Here is a 20,460-nt window from a genome sequence, read left to right on the forward strand (position 1 = left end):
CAACTGTCTTCCCCCTGAGAATCAAAGGGAATCATACAAGAAACAACTTGCCAGAGATCTTTCCCAATATGTTATGAAAAGAAGGATGATGGGCGTAGTTTCCAAAAATGCCGATCCAAAAGAAGCAGTCATGCAAGTTTTGCAAAAAGAAATAGAAGGAGTCAGTCAATTGACTACAGAAGAATTAATCTGCAATGGTATCGTTCCCGATGCCAAATCCCAAATTGCAAAAAATGATGAAAAATTGAAAGCTGGGGAACCCATTGATCGCGACTTGATAGCTGGTGCACGGACTCTCACCAAGGGATGTCTTCATTATTTGCACATGAAACGCTGCATCGCGAGATCTACTCTGAAAGCTATTTGGGACCACCAAAGAAATGTACCGCAGAGATTGAACAACAAGATTGAACAATTTTTTTCATTTTTCAACAGCAAAGGAAGAAACATTAGAAGAAATAGAACGCTTAGTAATAGCAAAATTTCCACTTCACAAAGATGCTGCACCTGCTGAATATCTTATGAAACAACACAAGCTTGGATATCCCAATCTTTGCAATGTCTGCGATCGCTTCTATTGCTTGGATGAAAAGAAACTCCATGATGAATGGAACAAGTTGCCAAAAGTCGCAGAAGATAACAAGAAAAGAGCAGAAGGACCCATTGCAACACATGGACGTGCATGCATGTGCTGTCAACACAGTCCTCACACTGACACACGGTTGGACAAGTGGATATCTGAACAGATCTGGAACGCAGATGCTCTGAGTCATCACAAGTGGTTATGTCCCTTGGCTGGTGAAGAAGATAATTGCCCATACCTGAGAATCTGCAACCGTTGCCAAAAGATTGTAAGGAAAGAAGATTCGCCTGAAATGCATGAAACATGCATCATTGTTGACCCAAAACCAGAACCAGAAGAAGATGGTCTTGAAGTGACAACCGTTGTCGTCACAGGCAAACGAGGCAAATGGCATGCAACTGAGGATGATGTTCTCACCGACAATGACAAGAAAATCATCAAAGAATTTGCATGGACAGTATCTCCAACCAGTGAAGAAATGATGCATGCCATCAATAACCATCTATCCGCTAAAGTTCGCAAGACCAAAAAACGCATCCTGGACAAAGCTGAAGCTCTCATCCGTGCAGGTGAAAAAGTGCGGAAGAAGTATGCAAGACGTGAAGATTACACAGAAGAACAATGGGAACAAGAAATGGATCCTTTGGCTGCTCACAAAGTGGAAAGAAAATTGAAGAAACAAAAGCAAGAAAGATTAGATGCAAGAGTGCAAAGAACCGGTCCTTCCATCATCAAAATGCTCCAACTTGTCAAAAGCAAGGACGACTATGTGGTCAAGGAAACCAATGTTTACTTCAAGAAATCCATTACCAGCACTCGTCCACCATTGATGGCTGACAAAGATGTCCTCATGCAACTATGGGACGACTTGGATTTCAAGAGATGCTTTCGTGAACAATCTTTCACAGAAGAAGATCGTCTGGCGAGACAAGCTCTTCGCTTGATTTTCACTCACTCAGACATCCATGCTGCCTACCTCAAGATGTTGGATGACATCGAAGATCCATTCTATGCCACAGATGAAGAAGAAGAAATGATTAGAGCAAGAAAAGCGGAACATTGCGGAGACAATTGTTACCCAGAAGATTACACTGGTTACAAGGTCTAGATGCTTCAAGCATTCCCGTTGTGAATATCATCCCTTCTACAAGTTTGAGTACCGCATCCGAAGATTCATTCAAATCCTTTGCCAAATGTGTGTCACTGCTGAGGAAGCCTTCTACAAGAAATATCCACGTCCTTCTTACGATGAAGAAGACAACATCATCGAGCCCTACGACATGGCCATGCATCCATCCAACCATTTGCAAGAAAAGCAAGCTCCATATGCTCTTTCACGTCCCCGTTATGAGCATGATGAAGTCCATGAGTTGCGAATGGATCCTTTCTGCCATGTTCACAACAACATGTTTGATTTCAAGTGGAAATCCATTGCAACCAAGAGATGTGAATCCTGTGCTATACAAGGATGGTGACTTTTTTCATTCAATTTTTTCGTCCCATTTTTTTTTCATTCAAGGACATTGAACTCTTTTTCATAACATTTTCAGCAGGTTTTCATTGTACGTTAGATGGGGTGGAAGTCGCGTACACGGGAAAAGTGTCAATCATCGTTTGATGATATTGCACTTTTTCCGTATACGCTTCATCTGTTCCATCTGACAATAACTCCTCATCAAGTCATCAACCTCTCTGTTCAAGTACTTTTGGCAGTCACGAACAATGTGTATGGCTCCATATTCATTTACTCTCTTCCATTCGGTTTAGGCAATCCACGTTTAGCCTCCTTCGCGCGGTGATTGCCGTCTCATTGTAGTAAGTAGGTTTCACTATCACCATTTGATAAATAGTGTGTTGAAAACTTACTTACTAAAATGGGTCCAATGGCTAAAATCATTTCATCTCTCACTTTCGAACCGAATAGGAGAGGGTAAATCGATATAGTGACAAACACATTGATCGTGACAGCAGAAGAACCCGATCAGTGTGGGTTGATAACTTGAGGGGAGATATTTTGCAACTCAAAGCTTTTGTTGAAAAGTTAATGGACAACAGTGAAAAGGGTGAAACTTGAGTTTCGATTTTCAACCCTTCACAATGTTGTCTGATAAGGTTTTTGGTGATGGTGTGAAACTTGCAATGAAATCCATTTTCTTGCCTATCTGCAACTAGACAAGGAAATGGATTTTGTTGCAAGTTTCTGTTTTTCTAATTTTTGGATGATTGTAATCTTTATTAGAACTGGGCTTGGGTTTGGATGCACTTTTGTATCCATTCTCTGGCCTAGTTTAAGAAAATGATAACATGAGGGTTAAAAATACAGATTTGTGTTGTTTGATGTGTGTCTCATAAATAGTGGGCTTCCGGGTTGAGAAACATGGGTCGAAAAACCTGGGCACAACGCCCCGATACCACTACTATGCTCTCTATGCTCAAGTCAAGACTCTATACTTCATACATTTTTGGACTGTTCTACTACGTCCTCATTTTACAACGATATTGTGAAATGGTTCAATAATCTGAGCAACTTAAAACTTACTCCCCCGAATGAACAGATTCTATTCCAAATAAAGGAGGAAAAATGCAAACTGACGAACGCCCAAGAACGCAGACTAGATATTCTCCTTCTTTACACCAAATAATATTTATACACTTGTAAATCACTTTCTAAGATGCCCAACTTTGTAGAACTACAGAGGAAAATTGAATGGCAATGGAAACTTGAAAACTGCTCTTCTGTTTGATACTAACCCCCCCCCCCGTCTTAATTGTTGTTATGTTTATATATATATATATATGTACTTTAGTACGTGCGACTTGTATAGTATGCTGTTCGTTATAAGTTGATTTTATTCTTTATGTACATTGTTGTATTGTTGTGTTGCAAATAAAAAAATAAAATAAAATATAAAAAAAAACATTGCCCATCGGACTGTACGAATCAGAGCCACCTCAGAATGTGGATTTTAACTTCTTGGCTTTCTTTCGTGGAAGAGAGGACAGCAACCTGCAAACTACAAGGGAGAAAGTAATTTTCTACAAGGATCTGTGTTTGTTAGAACTGAGGCTAAGGAAGAGGATATGCTGGTTGTCGCAAACGAAGACATTCATGCCGGCACGTCTAGCGTATCCGCGGAAGTCTTTACACAAGACAAAGAAGACTGCTTGCAGTTCAACTGGCAAGTAACCGAGACTGTGGTACACTACAACGTCATTACCCACATGTTGAATGTCAGCAAGGGCATCGATTTTTGATGGTATTAGGCTGAATGAGCGACAGTATGAGGAGCTGATATCCACCAGGCTTAAGAGAGACGTAAGCAGTAATCCTGACGTTTTGGATGATGAAGGTGATAGTGATGACGATGCCACAGAACAAATTGGTCGCTGCAATTTACCTGGACGGTCGCGTTCTAACAGAATCATCACAGCACCAGCTAGATTTTATGATTACTTTTAATGGGAATTGTTTGACTTTGGTCGCTTGAATAGACTGAATACCGCACAGTAGTTTGGCGCTCTACCAACTGAGCTAACCGGTCAGCGGTAAGGTCAAGCATCTACCTGGATCTACCTGGCTAGAGTGATTTTTAGAACACCTCAATTATGTCTTGTTGGCTTCCCTCAATGTTTCAAGTCTCTGATCTGGAACTTGACTCAGACTATTGTAACAGAGTCGTGAGTAACAAGCCTGTTAAAGAATACTCAATGATGAAACCAAGTTATCAAACGTTTGCAAAACTAAGATATTTCTCAGCCCATTGGCCCTAAAATGTAAGTACCGTAACATTCATACTTAAATAAGTATAATTGGTTCATTTTTCGCCCTAACATCTATTACTTGTCCAGGTATATATACTTGAAGGTGCTGTGAGGTAAACGTTTAGGGAGGAGGGAGAAATTGGCTCAAAAAGTAGGGAGGTGGGAGAAATTGGCTCAGAAAGTAGGGAGAAGGGAGTTTTACCCCCCTGTTCCTCACCCCTCCCCATTTCTCGAAAGTCATGGTAACTTACCAGGCCCGGTAAGCATCTTTGGTGATAAATGCCACTCAACAGAAGTCAATTTTGTCAGCTTTGAACTGACTAAACGAGAATACATTTAAAAATACACTTCTCACACACAACTGGGAGCCATGCCAAGCCGACTATGCAACCTGACCTTTCTTACATCAACAGCACAAATCAATGGCATCACAGCACAAAAGAGAGTGAATAAATAGCTGACATGAAATTGAGCCTCGATACAAGAATAATCTAACTAAGGCACTATATGAAACCTACAAAAACCCAAAAACCCATGCAGGGTGGGTGGACAGAAGGCAACAAAAACAACTGAACCTTGACACGCCATGTGACCTGAAGACCCACGCACACTCGAACCCATACTCCCAGCTGAATTAGAGAAAAATTTCCACTTCTTTCGTTCGTCAGCCAGCGGAAAACTACACTTATCAGACCCGGTAAGTTACCCGCAGGATGCAATATGAATTTAAAAACATTTACCTTGAGGATCCACCTGTACATTCCTGTCGGTGGTCTTTAACATAGGTGATGAATGGTAAAATCCAGGACTTGCCGAAACGAAGAGACCCTTGTATGCGAGTCTGATAGTGAGACCAAAACATGCAAGACTTCACACCAAAATAGATCTAATATACAGGATACATCGAGACTCTTCACAAAGGATGTCAGATGGAACGTTTGTGAGTGCTACGATTTTGGACGGACCATTCACCACCCCTTCTAAACATTGCCATGGAAATAGAGAGTCCACAATTCACACAATCTACCTTCCGGGTAAGTCTAACCTGCAAAAGGACATTTCATTTTCTTTCCATTCAGTGCACATTTTATGGTCACTTGATGGAAAAAAAGCTAAAAACAAACAAGTAAGTTAATTACACTGGTCCCTTAGTAAAAGGTGAACAAGAACACCTTGTTCTGTGGTGGTGCTAACAGTAACGGCTAAGACTGAAGCATTTGCATAAATGTTACCTCTTGCTTCAATGGACTTTCATCTAAATCTGTCAGGAGAGGGCAGATGTACACCACAACCTGGCCAAAGGGCTCCCGCAAATGTGGCACTGTATACGCGAAGGACCTCCTCTTCCATTGGCACAGAGAAATTCGAACCCCCCGCTACTTTTAGTTTTGCAAAAAGGATTTTCCAGAGCTGTACCTAGTTCTTTGTAGTTTGCATTCTTTTGAACTGAAAGTCGTGCCTTTCCAAGACCAGCATCTAAAAGTTTACTATGCCTGGCCCTTGAGGGAGTAACGTTTTTATCTTGTCTGGCCAAGTCACAGAAGTGATGAGTCCAGGGGCGCTTACCATTTCCATTAAACCATCAGGGTGAAAAATTAACTTTTAATCGTAAGCGAATTACTACTCAGAGAGAACAGAAAATACAGTTCTTGAACCATTAACAGCATCCCAAACAGATTCTTGAGTCCCCAGGGAGGTATTGCAGTGGTTAAATTCTTGTTGCTATGACAACAAAGCGACATCAATTAAGGTAAATGAAAATGGCGCAACATGGGTTTTTGTTGGCTGTCCTGAGTTACTGGATTCCGAGGACAACATTTTTCTGTTTGCCGTGTCTAAAGTCTAAATAGAAGTGGCGGTTACTTTGAGGAAACTGTGCCAGCATACTTTGGCAATGAATTGGTGTGTCATTTTCCTCTTAGTCACAACACATGTGAGTTACTCATGACAGAAATTGTAGCCTCAGGCCATATAAACGTGGGTAATGAATTTGGAAGGGTGCCCATTCCTCCGGAAAAACAAGTCTTGCTTTAGTTACGGATGATGGCAAATGCTTGCGACACTACAAGAGGGCTAGCCGATACATTGAACATCACAAGGAGCAGCTGTGGGAGGATCATGCGGGGAGTAAACTCTGCCTTTTTTTGTTTGCACTTACACTATCTGAAGTGGCCAAATGGTAAGACTTTCCTGTATTTTCTTATTCTCGGTGATCGTAAGACTGTTCAAAAAAACTGTTAATTATCTCCAGTGAAGGATATGTCCGATGATAGGTGGTTTTCACGCTACGTCATCGCTGCCTTGTTGGTGGTAGAAAACAAAAGATCTCTCTTTAGCTCCTTTTGTTCCTCCACCAGCAATTGTACATCACGGCATTGTTATCTTTGTCTCTAGACATATCATTCGAACAAATGGCAGACTGAAAAACAAACAAGCTTACATGATCGGTCATGCGGAACCCTTGCTTCAGAATATCAAGGATGAAATAAACCGAGTCCACAGTTTAAGAAAAGTGGTCAACGTTCAGGCTCACTCACTGAAAAGGCTATAAATTTCATTTCATGATTTCTATGAAACTCATGTCGCGCAAACTTTCACAAGAAGATCAAATTATTCCATATTTTGAGCTGTGTGAATCCCATAAATTCTTTTTGACACAAAAAAACTAAAATATATGTGTACTTTCAGGCATTTTGCAGTAATGGAAATGGAAATGAGAGAGATTGCTGAAAGTTCTTAAAGCGTAGGGATTCCTGGAACAATAGGTGAGTGCTGTACTACCAGAAAGTGAGTAATTGCTGGTTTGCATGTGATGTCAAGGCAGTCGTGTTGGTGGTCCGGAATAATACGCCTGGCTCTCCCTCTGGAAATACTTTTTTAAACTTGATCTGTTGTTTACAATTTCCTTTCAATGGTTTACGTGACTGAAACCTTCTTGGATTGAAGTGTATTAAATGGCAATATACTTTTAATTATTGCTGCCACAGTGAATGAGGCAGCTCTCTAATTGAGGGAACAACACATTTTTCTTAGAGACACAAGGAATTGTGGTTATGTGCAAGGGGGGTCCATGTTTTGTACCATTCCTGATCCACTTGTAGGTGCTATTGATGGAACATATATACAGATCAGGGCACCTACGGTTGAACCAGAGTCTTATATCTGTCGGAAAAAAGTTTTTTTGCTCCTCACTTGCAGGTAAAAAGACTTATAACTGATAATTTATCCCTCCCTGTCTTGTTTGGATGGGCAAGCCCTGTGGCGGTACATAGAATGATTGTTTGTGACAAAAACATGGTGCTAACAGATTGGCCTGGATCTGTTCATGATTCCAGAGTTTTGAGAAATTCTTCTCTTTATGCACATTTGATGATCAGTTCCCTTGTGATTATCACCTTATTGGGGATGGAGGGTATCCACTTTTGAGATAAATTTCACTGAAAATTATGTTCAGCAGCAGAATGTATTAAGAAATGGTTATTGACAGGGAGTGAATTCATTCATTAATGTGAATATCAAATTTTCAATAGGTTTTAAAGCAAATGAAAGGAATTAAATGTAATGTCTTCAATAACATTTTCCACAGTTGATAAAATAGATTATTGCCAAGAATTATGGGATTAAAATGCAGACTAACCGCACTAAAATGCATTTGTCTTTGTCCGGATATTAACCCAACAATGCTTTTGGGCCCTAGATCATGACGTCAATTGAAAACAGTGCTATTGACATGTTGACACTCAAAGCATCAAATGTTCTTGAATTCGAATGTTTCAAACAAGTGTGGCACTAGTTTGAAGGTGCCTCTTTCACTTTCAAATGTTGAGGGTGGTGATTCTTCAGGGGCAGTGCTTATTTGGGTAAATGCATTTACGTAGATCACATATTTTTAAAAATATGATAAATTATGGCTTTACTACAGGTGGCTCATGACTCCTTTCCGCAATAATGGTCACTTACTTGCAAATCAGCTACAATTCAACAATGTCCAGTCATCGTCCAGACAGACTGTAGAGCGTGCAATTGGTTTTCTGAAAGGGAGATGGAGGAGACTGATGCATCTTAAATCACCTGAGAGTTAAACTCATTATTAAGATAGTTATGGGAGCCTGTGTGTTGCATAATTTTACTGAGAGCTACTTTCTTGAAGATGATGATATTAATGACCAACACAGAACAGCCAAGCAAAAACGCAAGCATTTATTAAAACCTGGATGTCTCTTAAATTTTTTACAAAAGTGTAATTTCAAGGGAGTTGAATACCCCTCCAAATAATAAGAATTTTTCTGAATAATTATTATTTAGTATTACACATAGAAATCTTACAAATCATACCTTCCCTGAAGACAATTAGTTCAAAAGTTGCACTCCAACCCATTGAAAATGCATTCTTTTTTTAAAGTTAGCTTTGTCTAACAGTTGGAGTTAAGCCTCCTCCCTCATTGTTTGTCATCAAAGCACCCTCTAAACACCACCCCTACCCCTGCCATTTTTAATTCTAGATATTTGGACCACTGAGTTGTCACTGACTTGAAAGCCGAGTAATCAGCTTGTGTAGCCATATATTTCACGCTTTGAAAGTAGAACAAAGAGCATTGTACAAAACCATTCTGAAGTGACATTTTCAAATGTTGTAGGGCTGGAGGCATAACCATCATGCAGTACATTTTTGCACTCACAAATAGTGCTTTATTTTTAAAAATTATTACCCCAAGGAAGCACTTTCTTGCTTAATTGATCTCTTAAGACAAGTCATGAAAGAGAACGTAAAGGACAACTAATCTTACCAAAAAATCATTTTTAGTAGTAAGAATAGACACTTAAATGTATGTCATTTATATTTTTGTAAAAATGAAGAATTTGATACTGTCTCTGAGTCCCTTGTTATCCAGCCAATGTAAGCCAGATGGTATTTCAATAACAGCACCTTTTAGCTATATGCATAAACACAATTTGTCATTGGACATCACTGCAACTATGCCAGCAGTGCCTAACTTATAAGTTCACTACAGGTGAATGAATTATCAACATGGAAAAAATAAATTGACTGTAAAGGGTGCAAGACTTTTCATAAACACCAAATCAAGTCACATGTAAATACCTTAATGTTCAAATGTCCACTAAGTAATGAAAGGACAAGCCTGAATTATGTGAAGAGAAAACTACTTGTTAACAGTTTTCATGACTTCAAGAAGAAGCCCAAAAAGTTTTCTTCCCCTCATTCATTTCCTATTTTCCACCTATTCTCTTCACCTCTTCTCGTTTTTTCGTTATTTGGAAGGGCGTTTAGAAGGTGCCTTCTTTCTAGGTGTGGTACCCTGATTCTCATCATCAAAGCTGGAGCTGAAATTATCACAGGGGCCAGGAGTTGAGGAAGATTCCAGTGTGTACTGGGGGTTGCCTCCAATGCATTCCTCCATCAACGTTTAGAATTTTGTGTAAACCACAAGACTGAATTTAATACAAAATCAGAAACTTTTAACAGAATAGGATGCAGTGACAACACTTAATGACAACACAACGAGCTCAAGTTGTAACATGGCGGTCTTTCCTGCAGTTGAGCACGTTTTCATTTTGTCTTTTACGCATGCGCCGAACGCACACCGCAGGTTACTAATATCGCAGTGAGTCTAGATTGCTAGTCATCAGATTCCACATACTGGGGGCGGACGCGTGAAGCAATTCGTTTGCTTCTTCTGAGTGTTTCAACCTGTGGAATCTGCAGTTCAATTCCCGTAAAGTGTTCCTTAGGATCCGTCAGTGTGACCTCCAAGGGATACAAGAGATGTATTGAACGGTTGGTGGCTCCAGAGTTTGTTTTTATCTCTGCGGCTCTAACTAGGCCATCACTACCACCAAGAACTTTCTTTAAAATGGCTAACTTCCAGGAACTTCGAGGAACATTTTCTTCGTGCATAAGTACCACATCCCCGACTTTAACAATCTCCTCCTGGGATCCTCGCTTCTTAGAATGATACACATGATGCTCTCGCAGCGAAGCAAGGTACTCACACTTGAACCGTTGGACAAAGTGCTAAACCAGCAATGAGCGTCATTTCAAGGCCTTATGGAGTTGATCATGGATCAACAACAGGGTGCAGCAAAGCAGTAATATTGAAACCATACAGCAACTTTGACGGTGTCAAGGGTTCTGGAGCATTGACATCATGATAGACGAGTGTGATTGGACGATCATTCACGACTGCTTGTACTTCTTTGATGAGTGTTTGTAGCTCGGGCAGACTGATGAGAGCACGACGAAGAACTTTCTTGGTTGACATCTTAACTACTCCAATCAGTCGCTCATACATGCCTCCCCAGTGTGGTGACTTGGCAGGAATGTGCCTCATCTGAACTATCTTCTGGACAAGGTGATCCTGTACTGTTTGATCTTCTATGACTTGAAACAACTTCTGAATGTCTTCATTCCCTTTCCGAAATGTTTTGGCATTATCACACAGAATAAGTGAAGGAGTTCCATAGAGGGCACAGTGATGCCTGAATGCAAGAAGGAACTGAGCGCTCGTCATGTCATCAACAATCTCCAAATTGACATTGCGAGTGGTGCTACAAGTGAACAGGCAGATGTAACATCTCTCTGTCTTGTTACCCTTCTTGACCATCAGATGACCGGTAAAGTCAATCCCCACTGTAGAGAATGGTGTCACCATGTTAAGGCAAAAGTCAGGCAAAGGGGGTGAAAGGGGTAGCTTGTATGCACCTCCTATCTCACATCGGCATTTGACACATCGCTTGAGCACCCTTGTAATTTCACTTCGCGCTGATGGCAACCAAAAGCTCTTATGCAGTGCTACAACAGTTTCTCTTACTCCAGCGTGAAGCTGTCTCTTGTGGACTGAACTAACAAGCAGAGTTGTAAACTGAGACTTTTTAGCGATGAGAATTGGTTCTCTTGCATCTTGTTCGAGCATTTGCATGCTCGAGTCTGCCAGGGGCAACTAAAAGGCCATCCAGGTTGAGCTTCAGATTAAGTTGACGAACCAGCTGAGGTCTGGGTTGGAAGTGCGGACGGGTGGGTTGCGTCTGTTCTTTAAGAAGGAACTCTCGCTCTTGCCAGTGAGGACAAATAGTGGAGTCAGTCCAGTAGTACGATGAGATGGAGGGGAAATCCTTGCTGAACATTTCTCTTATGGCTGCACCAAGGCGAGCAGCCATTACCATGGCAATTAATTCCAACTGGGGAACTGTTCGTGCATGTTTAGATGAGGAAAGTTTGACCTTGGAGACAATGAATCTGACCTTCTCATTCTGAACAAAGAAGACACAGCAACCGGCGGCAGTGGTGGGCCATGCATCACAAAATACATGCATTTCTACTGGTAAAGTTTTGTCAAAGTCCAAATAACGTGAGGTGACAAATGCTGAAGCTGCTTCAATTTCTGTAGCGATTTGCTTGTACTGTTGCTGGAGTTCGTCAGGGAGAACTTGATCCCAATCAAATCCCTTATCCCACAGAGAGATGAAATGAATTTCTTGGCTGGAACAAGGACAGGGGAGATGAGACCAATAGGATCAAATGTTGATGAAGCAGAACTGAGGACTTGTCGTTTGGTAAACTTCACGTCAGGAGGAATTACAATGGCTTTCCGCGGAAAGTGTAGCGTGTCATCCTTAGGGTTCCACGTCATGCCTAACAAGCCAGCATGATCTCTCTCAGAACCAGTGCTCATCTTGTCAATAATGGTGCTCAGCGCTGGCGAATTTGTGAACCATTGGCGCAGATTCATGTCACCATCCTTCATAACCTGCCTTGAGATATTGTAATACAGAATGGCAGTGTCCTCATCATGTGCTCCAGTAAGTACATTGTCACAGTAAAGCTTCTCTTGAAGGTCTTGAGCAACAAACTGAACAGATGGATCTTGATCTTTCTTATACTTAGAAAGATGATGAACACTTGTGGAAATAAGGATAAATGGAAAACTTGTTCCTCCAAAAAAGACAGATGCGTACCGATAAACTCTGATTGGTTTGTCAGGGTCACCATCTTCAAACCACAGAAAGCGGACATAGTTACAATCCTCTTCATTAATCTTAATTCTCATGAAGGCTTTCTCTGTGCCCGCTACAAATGCATACTTGTTAGCTCTAAAGTGGTGAATGACAGTGTTCAATGACCTGAGGAGGCAGGGACTGGTGTATGAACAATCGTTCAGAGAGATATGGCCTGCATTAGCTGCAAATACCACTCGAATGGGTGTTGTTTCGCTCTCTGGACGTAAAACAAAGAAGTGACTGAGATAATGGGCGTCATTCTTTCTCAAGGGATCTTCATCGGCAGGAACAGTTTCCACATAACCTTTGGCAATTTGGTCATTAATGACGCTTGCATAAGGCTTCCAAAGATCCCGTTTGAGAAGCCTCTTCTTAACTTGTTGCAGACGGCTGTGGGCAAGGTTGAAGTTCAAAGGTAGAGGAGGATGATCGTCCAGCCATGGCAAAGGAACAAAGTAGGTTCCATCACGGTATGTGATTTGGGATTGGAAGCGCTGTAGGAAATCATCCTCTTGACTGGTATCCCTGTGGTCCTCTATTCCTAGTGTTTCAATTTTCAGAAGATCTGCAAATTTGCTGTGTACCTCAAGATCCTTGGCACGAGTGTAGACGCTTGAGCACTCGGATAGCAATAGATTACATCAGGTTTCAGGAACTGGCACACTGCATCCAGACCAATAAGAATTTGAACAGGTAATTGAGGTTAAACGCCAGATCTATTAACAACAAAACATTGCATATCAAAGACTATGTCGTGGATAACAAAATTGACATTTTAGCAATCACAGAGACCTGGCTCAAGTCTGATGACGACTGCTATTTCACCATACGTGATATTTGTCCACAAGACTATGTTTTCAACCACATTCCAAGAACAATGGGAACTGGTGGTGGTGGTGTTGGACTTCTTTTCAAAAAAAATCTGAAAATAAAGAAGCTCCAAACTCGAACATTTCGGTCATTTGAGTTAATGGAAGTGATACTTCATACGAGCTCACTAACCACGCGTATAGTGGTTGTTTATCGTCCTCCACCATCCTCCATTAATGGTCTAACTTCGTCCCTATTTTTTACGGAATTTTCTTCATTTCTGGAACCGATGGTCTCTTCTCCAGGGAAATTGCTAATCGTTGGAGACTTCAATTTTGCTGTTAATAATGGCAACGACGGCGCTGCTCTTAATTTCCTTGATCTCCTCAATACCTTTAAGTTGACCCAGCACATCAAAGTTCCAACACATAAGTACACTGCATCCTGACCACCCTGCCGTCGTACTCTTGTGGCTGATTTCAGGGAGAGTTCAACATCATATCTATCGAAAACTACATGGATTTCATCACTTTCACTGCATTTTTGTAAGAGATGATTTATGTAATGTTCTGCTAGTTGAGAACAGGTAGTTATCCACGTGAGTTTGTCAAGGGACTGCAACTCAGCCATGCCGTCGACTATTGAGACCTTCCCTTGCACGGATGGAGCTACTTGGCACTCTGTGGTGGAATTTTCTGAGTTAACATGTTTCTCAATAGCGTTCATTAATGCACTCTTCGTAGGGCAATGCAGCATTGAGCCATCCGACACAAAAAGGGATCGTGGCACTAGAGAAAACTCATACACCCCAACTGCCTCAGCTATGTTGATCTCGGGACGCGACTTGCATACCATCATCATGCGAGCAAAGAGACATCTATCTTCTTATAACTCCACCACTTTGTTGTCAACAGACACCTTGGTCTTCTTTCCTGTGGTTTTCCATGTGAGTAGCTTCTGCTTTTTCATCGGTGACCATAGATTTTCTTTGCCAGTCTGGATCCGTTCCTTGATAAATACTGTGAAGAGCTTCAACCCTATAGCACTTTGGTTACACAGATCATCTTTGACTTCCTGCGGCAGTACTACCTTCGTCACCAGGTTAAACAAGTCAGCACCTTCTTGACTGAAGGAATTGGTGAAGGCTCTAATTGTGTTTGACAGCTTGGTGATGTTTTTCTCCTCTCGGGATACCACAGCAGCTGTAAGATTATGGTGCTTTCCACGAGTCTCATGTGTTACAACTGCCATGTCTTTGACTTGATTTGCTAATCTTGCCAACTCTGGTGCAATGAGGAAAAACTTCGCACATGCACTTGGGTTAAGGGTTATGCCAACCAAGCCTCCAGTTACTTTCAAAGACCGGTTTAAGTGTTCCAAGGCATTGTCAGGACCTTTCGCGCAGAACGGTACGCAAGGATTTTTATTCACTACCCAGTTCCCATCCTTGAATTCTGCATAGATCTCAGGGTCTGTGTTTGACAGTGCTTTCATCTTGGCTAAATAGAGAGGAATCATTCGCGCATAATTCAAACGGTCATGGGCAAAGAAATACTTGGTAAATATCTCGAGGGCTTCGAGGTGAAGTTCGCAGTCAGCTGTACGGACTGCTCTGATAAACATTAGCATTTCCAACACCATGCCTATGTACTGACGGAAAACCTTAAACATGGGGCTGTTTTTATGCCTTTCGTCAAACTCTTTCTTCTTCATTATTTCCATGGATTCTACAGCATTTACTATTCGTTGGTGGGCCTCCGTCACTTGAACCCCCTCAGAACTGGAGCATGCTTCACCAATATCTTTTGCGAGCGATTTTAGTCTGCTCTTGGATGACTCTGGTACGTGATGAAGAAATGCTTCCTGGTGTAGAATATTCATTTTCTACTTTATTTTTATTAGCAATATATATGGAAAAATAAGAATTTTCTGCGTAGTACCACAATTTCTCATGCCATAGTTCCTTGAACGGCAGTAAACTTGTTCCCAAAATGAAATCTTGATTTTATCATGAAAAGTGTTTGCACTCACATTAACGATGCATTACCTTAATTCAGGATTCTCGTCATCTTTGTCACACTTTTGGTAGATCACCATAGCTGTGCCGTGCAATGTGCGTCGCCTGTCATAGGTATCTTCGGCAAAGAAAACGTGTCATACATAGGCGCCGAACATGGCAGCCATGAGTTTCAGAGCTCTGATCTTAGTGTTTTATTTCTTACTTATTTGTTCTGAAGTTCTTTCTACTTGGGATCCAATCGATTGCTGCCAACATGGGCCATGCCTAGAAGCTCTCGGGGCTCTCTTTTAGTCATTGCGGCTGATTTGCTGTCACTGGACGAGCTTCAATTGTTTTCGTCATGAAGCGCTTTGGATTTCATCGCGCCAAGATTGCCTTGGTATCTTGGTTCCAGTCACGAAAGCTACAGATTATTATTTTCTACCGCCCACCCTACTCTAGTAACCATCCTGTCACGACCAGTGCATTTTTTGCTGATTTTTCGAGTTTTTTGGAGAAAATTGTAATGTCATCTGTACCGTTACTGATAGCAGGTGATTTTAATATCCATGTAGACATTTTGGGGAATGTAGACAGTGTTTGTTTAAAGGAGCTGCTTGAGTCAATGGGCCTTCAACAACATGTTAACGTGCCAACGCACGAGTCAGGACACACCCTGGATTTGATCATTACTCGACAATGTGACTCCTTATTGGCCAATATCCCTGTGACTGACTATCTGTTGTCTGATCACTTTACTTTGACTTGTGATGTAACTCTGGACAGGCCACCGCTCCCGAAGAAAAAAATCTCTTTCAGGAAGACAAAGGTGGTTGACGTTAACCTGTTATGTGATGAACTCTCTACAACTTCGCTTTGTACAGACAGCCCTGATGCTCTGAACGATCTTGTTAAATGTTATAATTCTACATTATCTGCTGCTCTTGATCGTCATGCTCCACTTGTCACTACGTTTATCACAGTGAGGCCTTTGGTACCTTGGTTTAGTGAAGATATTAGGGATTCAAGGAGGGAAAGACAGAGAGCTGAAAGAAAATGGCATCGATCTCGAAGAGTCCGTGATTTGCTTGATTTTAAAAAGAAGAGGAATTTTACAACCTACCTGATGAATGAAGCCCGTCGTAAGTTTTATTCAGACTTTATTGTTGAAAATAACTCCAATCAAAGGAACCTATTCTCGGCAACAAAGAGATTGCTTAATCAAGGTCATGAAGTACCTTTTCCACCCACTAGTGACAAGCTGGTTTTAGCCAATGAAATGGGTAGCTTCTTTGTTAAAAGGATTAATGCCATCCATGACAAACTGGACAGACTAGCTGATTGTTTGCATGATTCTCATTTTGACTATGTGAAAACTTTACCAGCTAGAACACTGGAGAGCTTTATTCCTTTAAATGAAAGTGCAGTTAGTAAGTTGACTGGCTGCTCTCCGAAGAAAAGTTGTATGTTTGATGCGTGTCAACACTTATGGTAATCAGCTGTGCTGATGTGCTATTACCAGTCATTACTAAAATGATTAACCTGTCTCTTATCTCTGGAGAATTTGCGGATGATTGGAAATGTGGGCTTATTAATCCTATCTTGAAGAAACCTTGATTGGATCTGCTGTATAAAAATTACAGATCAGTTAGTAACTTACAGTACGTATCCAAGTTGACAGAAAAAGTCGTTTTTAATCAAGTTTACAATCACATGGTTTCAAATGCTATTTTTCCTGCGCTTCAATCTTCTTACAGGCAACTCCATAGCACTGAAACTGCACTTATCAAAGTGATGAACGATATTTTGTTAAAGATGAACTCTCAACATGTCACTATGTTAATTTTATTGGATCTCAGTGCTGCCTTTGACACTGTTGATCATCAAATTCTTTTAGAGAGGCTATCTGACGAGGTTGGCATACGTGGGACTGCTCTGAATTGGTTTAGATCGTACTTGTCTGATAGAAGTCAGCATGTTTCTGTTCATGGAGTTCTTTCTCGACCTTTTGACTTGAACTGAAGGGTACCCCAAGGCTCATGTTTAGGGCCTTTGCTATTCATAATATATGCGTCCAAGCTGTTTAAGATCGTGGAACATTATCTCCCTGATGTTCACTGTTTCGCTGATGATACACAGCTGTATCTTAGTTTTAAACCACTCAGCAACGCTGCTCAAGCTGATGCTATACAAGCTATGGAAAAGTGCATTGACGCGGTGAGGAAATGGATGATTCAAGATCGGTTGATGATCAATGATGATAAAATGGAGTTTTTGTTAGTCGGTACACCACAACAGCTTGATAAATTAGATTTGTGTTCCATAACTGTGGGCATTAATCGTATCAGTCCAAGCCCATGTGTTAGAAACCTTGGATCGTGGTTTGACAGCAACTTAAGCATGACTGATCATATAAACAAGGCCTGTAATGCCGCATTTTATCATTTACATAAATTGAGAGGTATTAAGAAATACCTGTCGAGAGATTCTTTAATTACCTTGGTTCATGCTTTTATAACCAGCCGTCTCGACTATTGTAATGGTTTATTGTTTGGCTTACCAAAGGTGCAGATTGCTAAATTACAGCAGCAAGACTTATTCTTGGCATTAGAAAGTTTTCTCACATTACACCGGCGCTTTATGAGCTGCATTGGCTGCCGGTTTCTTTGCGTATTGACTATAGGATTTTACTTTTGACTTTCAAATGTATTTACGGCCTAGCGCCCACTTGACGATCTTATTAGTATAAGATCGAATTCATTGTATAATCTTAGGTCTACTGGTAAGCTGTTCTTGGACCATCCCAAGGGAAAGATGCTTACAACATTGGGAGCAAGATCATTCTCAGCAGCAGCTCCGAAACTCTGGAATGAGCTACCAGTGGAGGTTCGTCAAGCAACATCACTTAACAGTTTTAAATCTCGACTTAAAACTTATCTTTTTAACAAGTAATGTATTTTCGTTTCTTTTTAACAGATGAATGTAAAGCGCTATTGATCAGCACATGTAAATATGCGCTATATAAATTGTAAAATTATTATTATTATTATTATTATTATCTGAGTTCCGCGATGTTTGCTGGTAAAAACAGTCCATTGTTTTGTTCCATGTGTTTCAGCACACTGGCCTCTATCTGAGACTCGACTCTAAGAAGTCTGTTGTATTCTACCAACATTCTGAAACCATGCAGCATGTTAACTAACCCTTTACTTCATATCGATTGGTGGATTGCGAGACCCACTGCCAGCTGCTGTGGCATTTCACGGCTTGTCTTCATCACATCGGATTTTTTATTCCCGATTTGGCGTTCGGTCAAGCACATTGAAACAGTACTCTGGACTAAGCTCATAACACGTTTGTGGACCTCTTGGCATTTCTCCTCTGCACTGAGTGTTGTCTTTGGACCATTAATTATCCATCTAAAAAAGCAATACAACTCTTCTGGAAAATTGTCTTTTGAAAGACTTTCCAAAGACCCATCAAACATCCACTTTCTGCAGTTATTGATAGCCTTCCTCAAAAGTAGTGCAGCATTGTATAAGGTCTTAATATCATCTCCGATATCTCTGGTTTCATCGGAAAGCTGTACAGCAAAATCTCGTGTTTCTTTAATGGTTACCATCTCTGATTCATTGACTCTCTTTGGCTTGTGAAACTCGATACCAGGAATTTCGTCCTGTAACAGCTGCTTCATTACTTTACGGCTACACATCTTATCTGCTACACTGCTTTCTTCATTGCAATACTGTTAAATGCGGTGTCCAGTTCTGACATATGAAGAACATTACCATTCCTTAACATGATTTCCGTTGTTGTTAAAAACTCAATTTTAGCTGCTATCTCACCTGCCAAAACGGAACTCGATGAACGTGATGCCAGAGGCTCATGGTACATTTGAGACATTTTTAGTGATACTTTATATCAATTGCACGAGCATCGCTTGCATTGATTGCACTTGAGAATTTGACACGGAGCTTGTCATTTCTACTGAGCTCAATATCTTCACATAGTGACGCTCCTGCATTCATGGTTCTAACTTCCCTCAGCTTTTCCCGATTACAACCTTCACCATCACAGAAGAAACACACTGCTTTGTTGTAAGGGGTTGTCTTTGACCCAGTGAGTTGGCTGATAGGTTCTGCTTCTTGCAAATTTCTGGTCTTTCGTCTTGACTCATTTGGTCCAGACTCATTTTGCCCTCTTTAGCATTCCAGAGTGTGTAGCATCTTGATAGCACTTTCTGTGCCATGTCCCTTGTTTAACCTCAAGCTCCTTAACTGAAGACACTTTCAGAGAAGACCAAATCTCCGAAAATCTTGACTCACCATAAGACGCTCTTTCTTTAACAGCAGCCACTAACTTGTCATAAGAAGTAGGATTTTCCACTAAATCTTCATCCTTAACACATTGACAAACTAAACAAAGTTGATATCAACGTTCTGTTTAGCCCTTACAGATGCTGTATTATGATTGAACTACATAGTCTGTAAGTAAAGATGGCGGACCGTTATTTTAGTGAAAGTTACTGCTGACCACACATACTGCATGATTTTCCCAGGCTCTCCCTGGCAATGCTTTCAAGAGAAAAACTATTGTTAGCAAACAAAGCAATTTATATATTGGCATTCGGAAATCGTCAGCTATCATTCTAGGAAATATTTGCATTCTTAATTATGATAAGGAATACAGACAGAAACGTTTCGATGGTTACTCGTCACGTGACTCCTCATACCACAAAGAGAACACGAAGAAGTGTCTAATACATCAATAAATATCATCATAGTGAGTTTGGTGTGATTTCATTCACATGGTTGAAAGATAAAAGGAATTAATTTATGTAGCCTCATTTCCGTGGTGACAAGTTTAGACTGTTTTTAAAACCCCTTATAATTCACCTCGGTGCAAGTTACGAAAGTGCCACCAAATATTTTTGCATTATTTAGGGTCCAATTAAGATATTTATACTAGTGGCTTGCTTGTTTCACAAAATTCCCACGGAACTTTTCTTAATGACTGCAGTTTTCAGAATAATTGGGTTGGGCTGACTGTGACACAAGGTCGTGGTGTTGGGCTCTGACTGGCATGAGCATAAAGTCTCATTTCGATTGACCCCAGTCTCAGAGTTGTGGCTGGCAAAGCTACAATCATAGACAAAACTGTTGGGAAGGTTACCACTTTTGACGTCTTCTTTGCTTCTCTCCCCACCCCCCTGATTCAATGTTGTGCAAAACTAAATGCTTTTCGTAGGAAATTGTAGTGTTACCTTCCAACATTGAATAGGGGGGAGGGG

The 20,460-nt window shown here is 40.9% G+C and overlaps 3 protein-coding genes across 3 annotated transcripts; 1 reads left to right on the forward strand and 2 right to left on the reverse strand.

The window, feature by feature from the left end:
- Window positions 1-10,422: 10,422 nt before the first annotated feature.
- LOC138046283 (uncharacterized) lies at window positions 10,423-11,283 on the reverse strand. Its single transcript, XM_068892956.1, has one exon. The coding sequence runs from the start codon at window positions 11,281-11,283 to the stop codon at window positions 10,423-10,425; it is 861 nt and encodes a 286-aa protein (XP_068749057.1).
- Window positions 11,284-11,679: 396 nt separating this feature from the next.
- LOC138046284 (uncharacterized) lies at window positions 11,680-14,026 on the reverse strand. Its single transcript, XM_068892957.1, has 2 exons — window positions 13,565-14,026; window positions 11,680-12,981 (listed from the first exon to the last, which is right to left on the reverse strand). The coding sequence occupies exons 1-2, from the start codon at window positions 14,024-14,026 to the stop codon at window positions 11,680-11,682; spliced, it is 1,764 nt and encodes a 587-aa protein (XP_068749058.1).
- Window positions 14,027-15,696: 1,670 nt separating this feature from the next.
- On the forward strand, window positions 15,697-18,167 carry LOC138046286 (uncharacterized). The gene is made up of 5 exons (XM_068892958.1): window positions 15,697-16,661; window positions 16,928-17,084; window positions 17,310-17,551; window positions 17,945-18,056; window positions 18,147-18,167. The coding sequence occupies exons 1-5, from the start codon at window positions 15,697-15,699 to the stop codon at window positions 18,165-18,167; spliced, it is 1,497 nt and encodes a 498-aa protein (XP_068749059.1).
- The last annotated feature ends 2,293 nt before the right edge of the window (window positions 18,168-20,460 follow it).

This window comes from Montipora capricornis, chromosome 4, assembly GCF_036669925.1.
Source record: "Montipora capricornis isolate CH-2021 chromosome 4, ASM3666992v2, whole genome shotgun sequence".
Lineage (NCBI taxonomy): Eukaryota > Metazoa > Cnidaria > Anthozoa > Scleractinia > Acroporidae > Montipora > Montipora capricornis.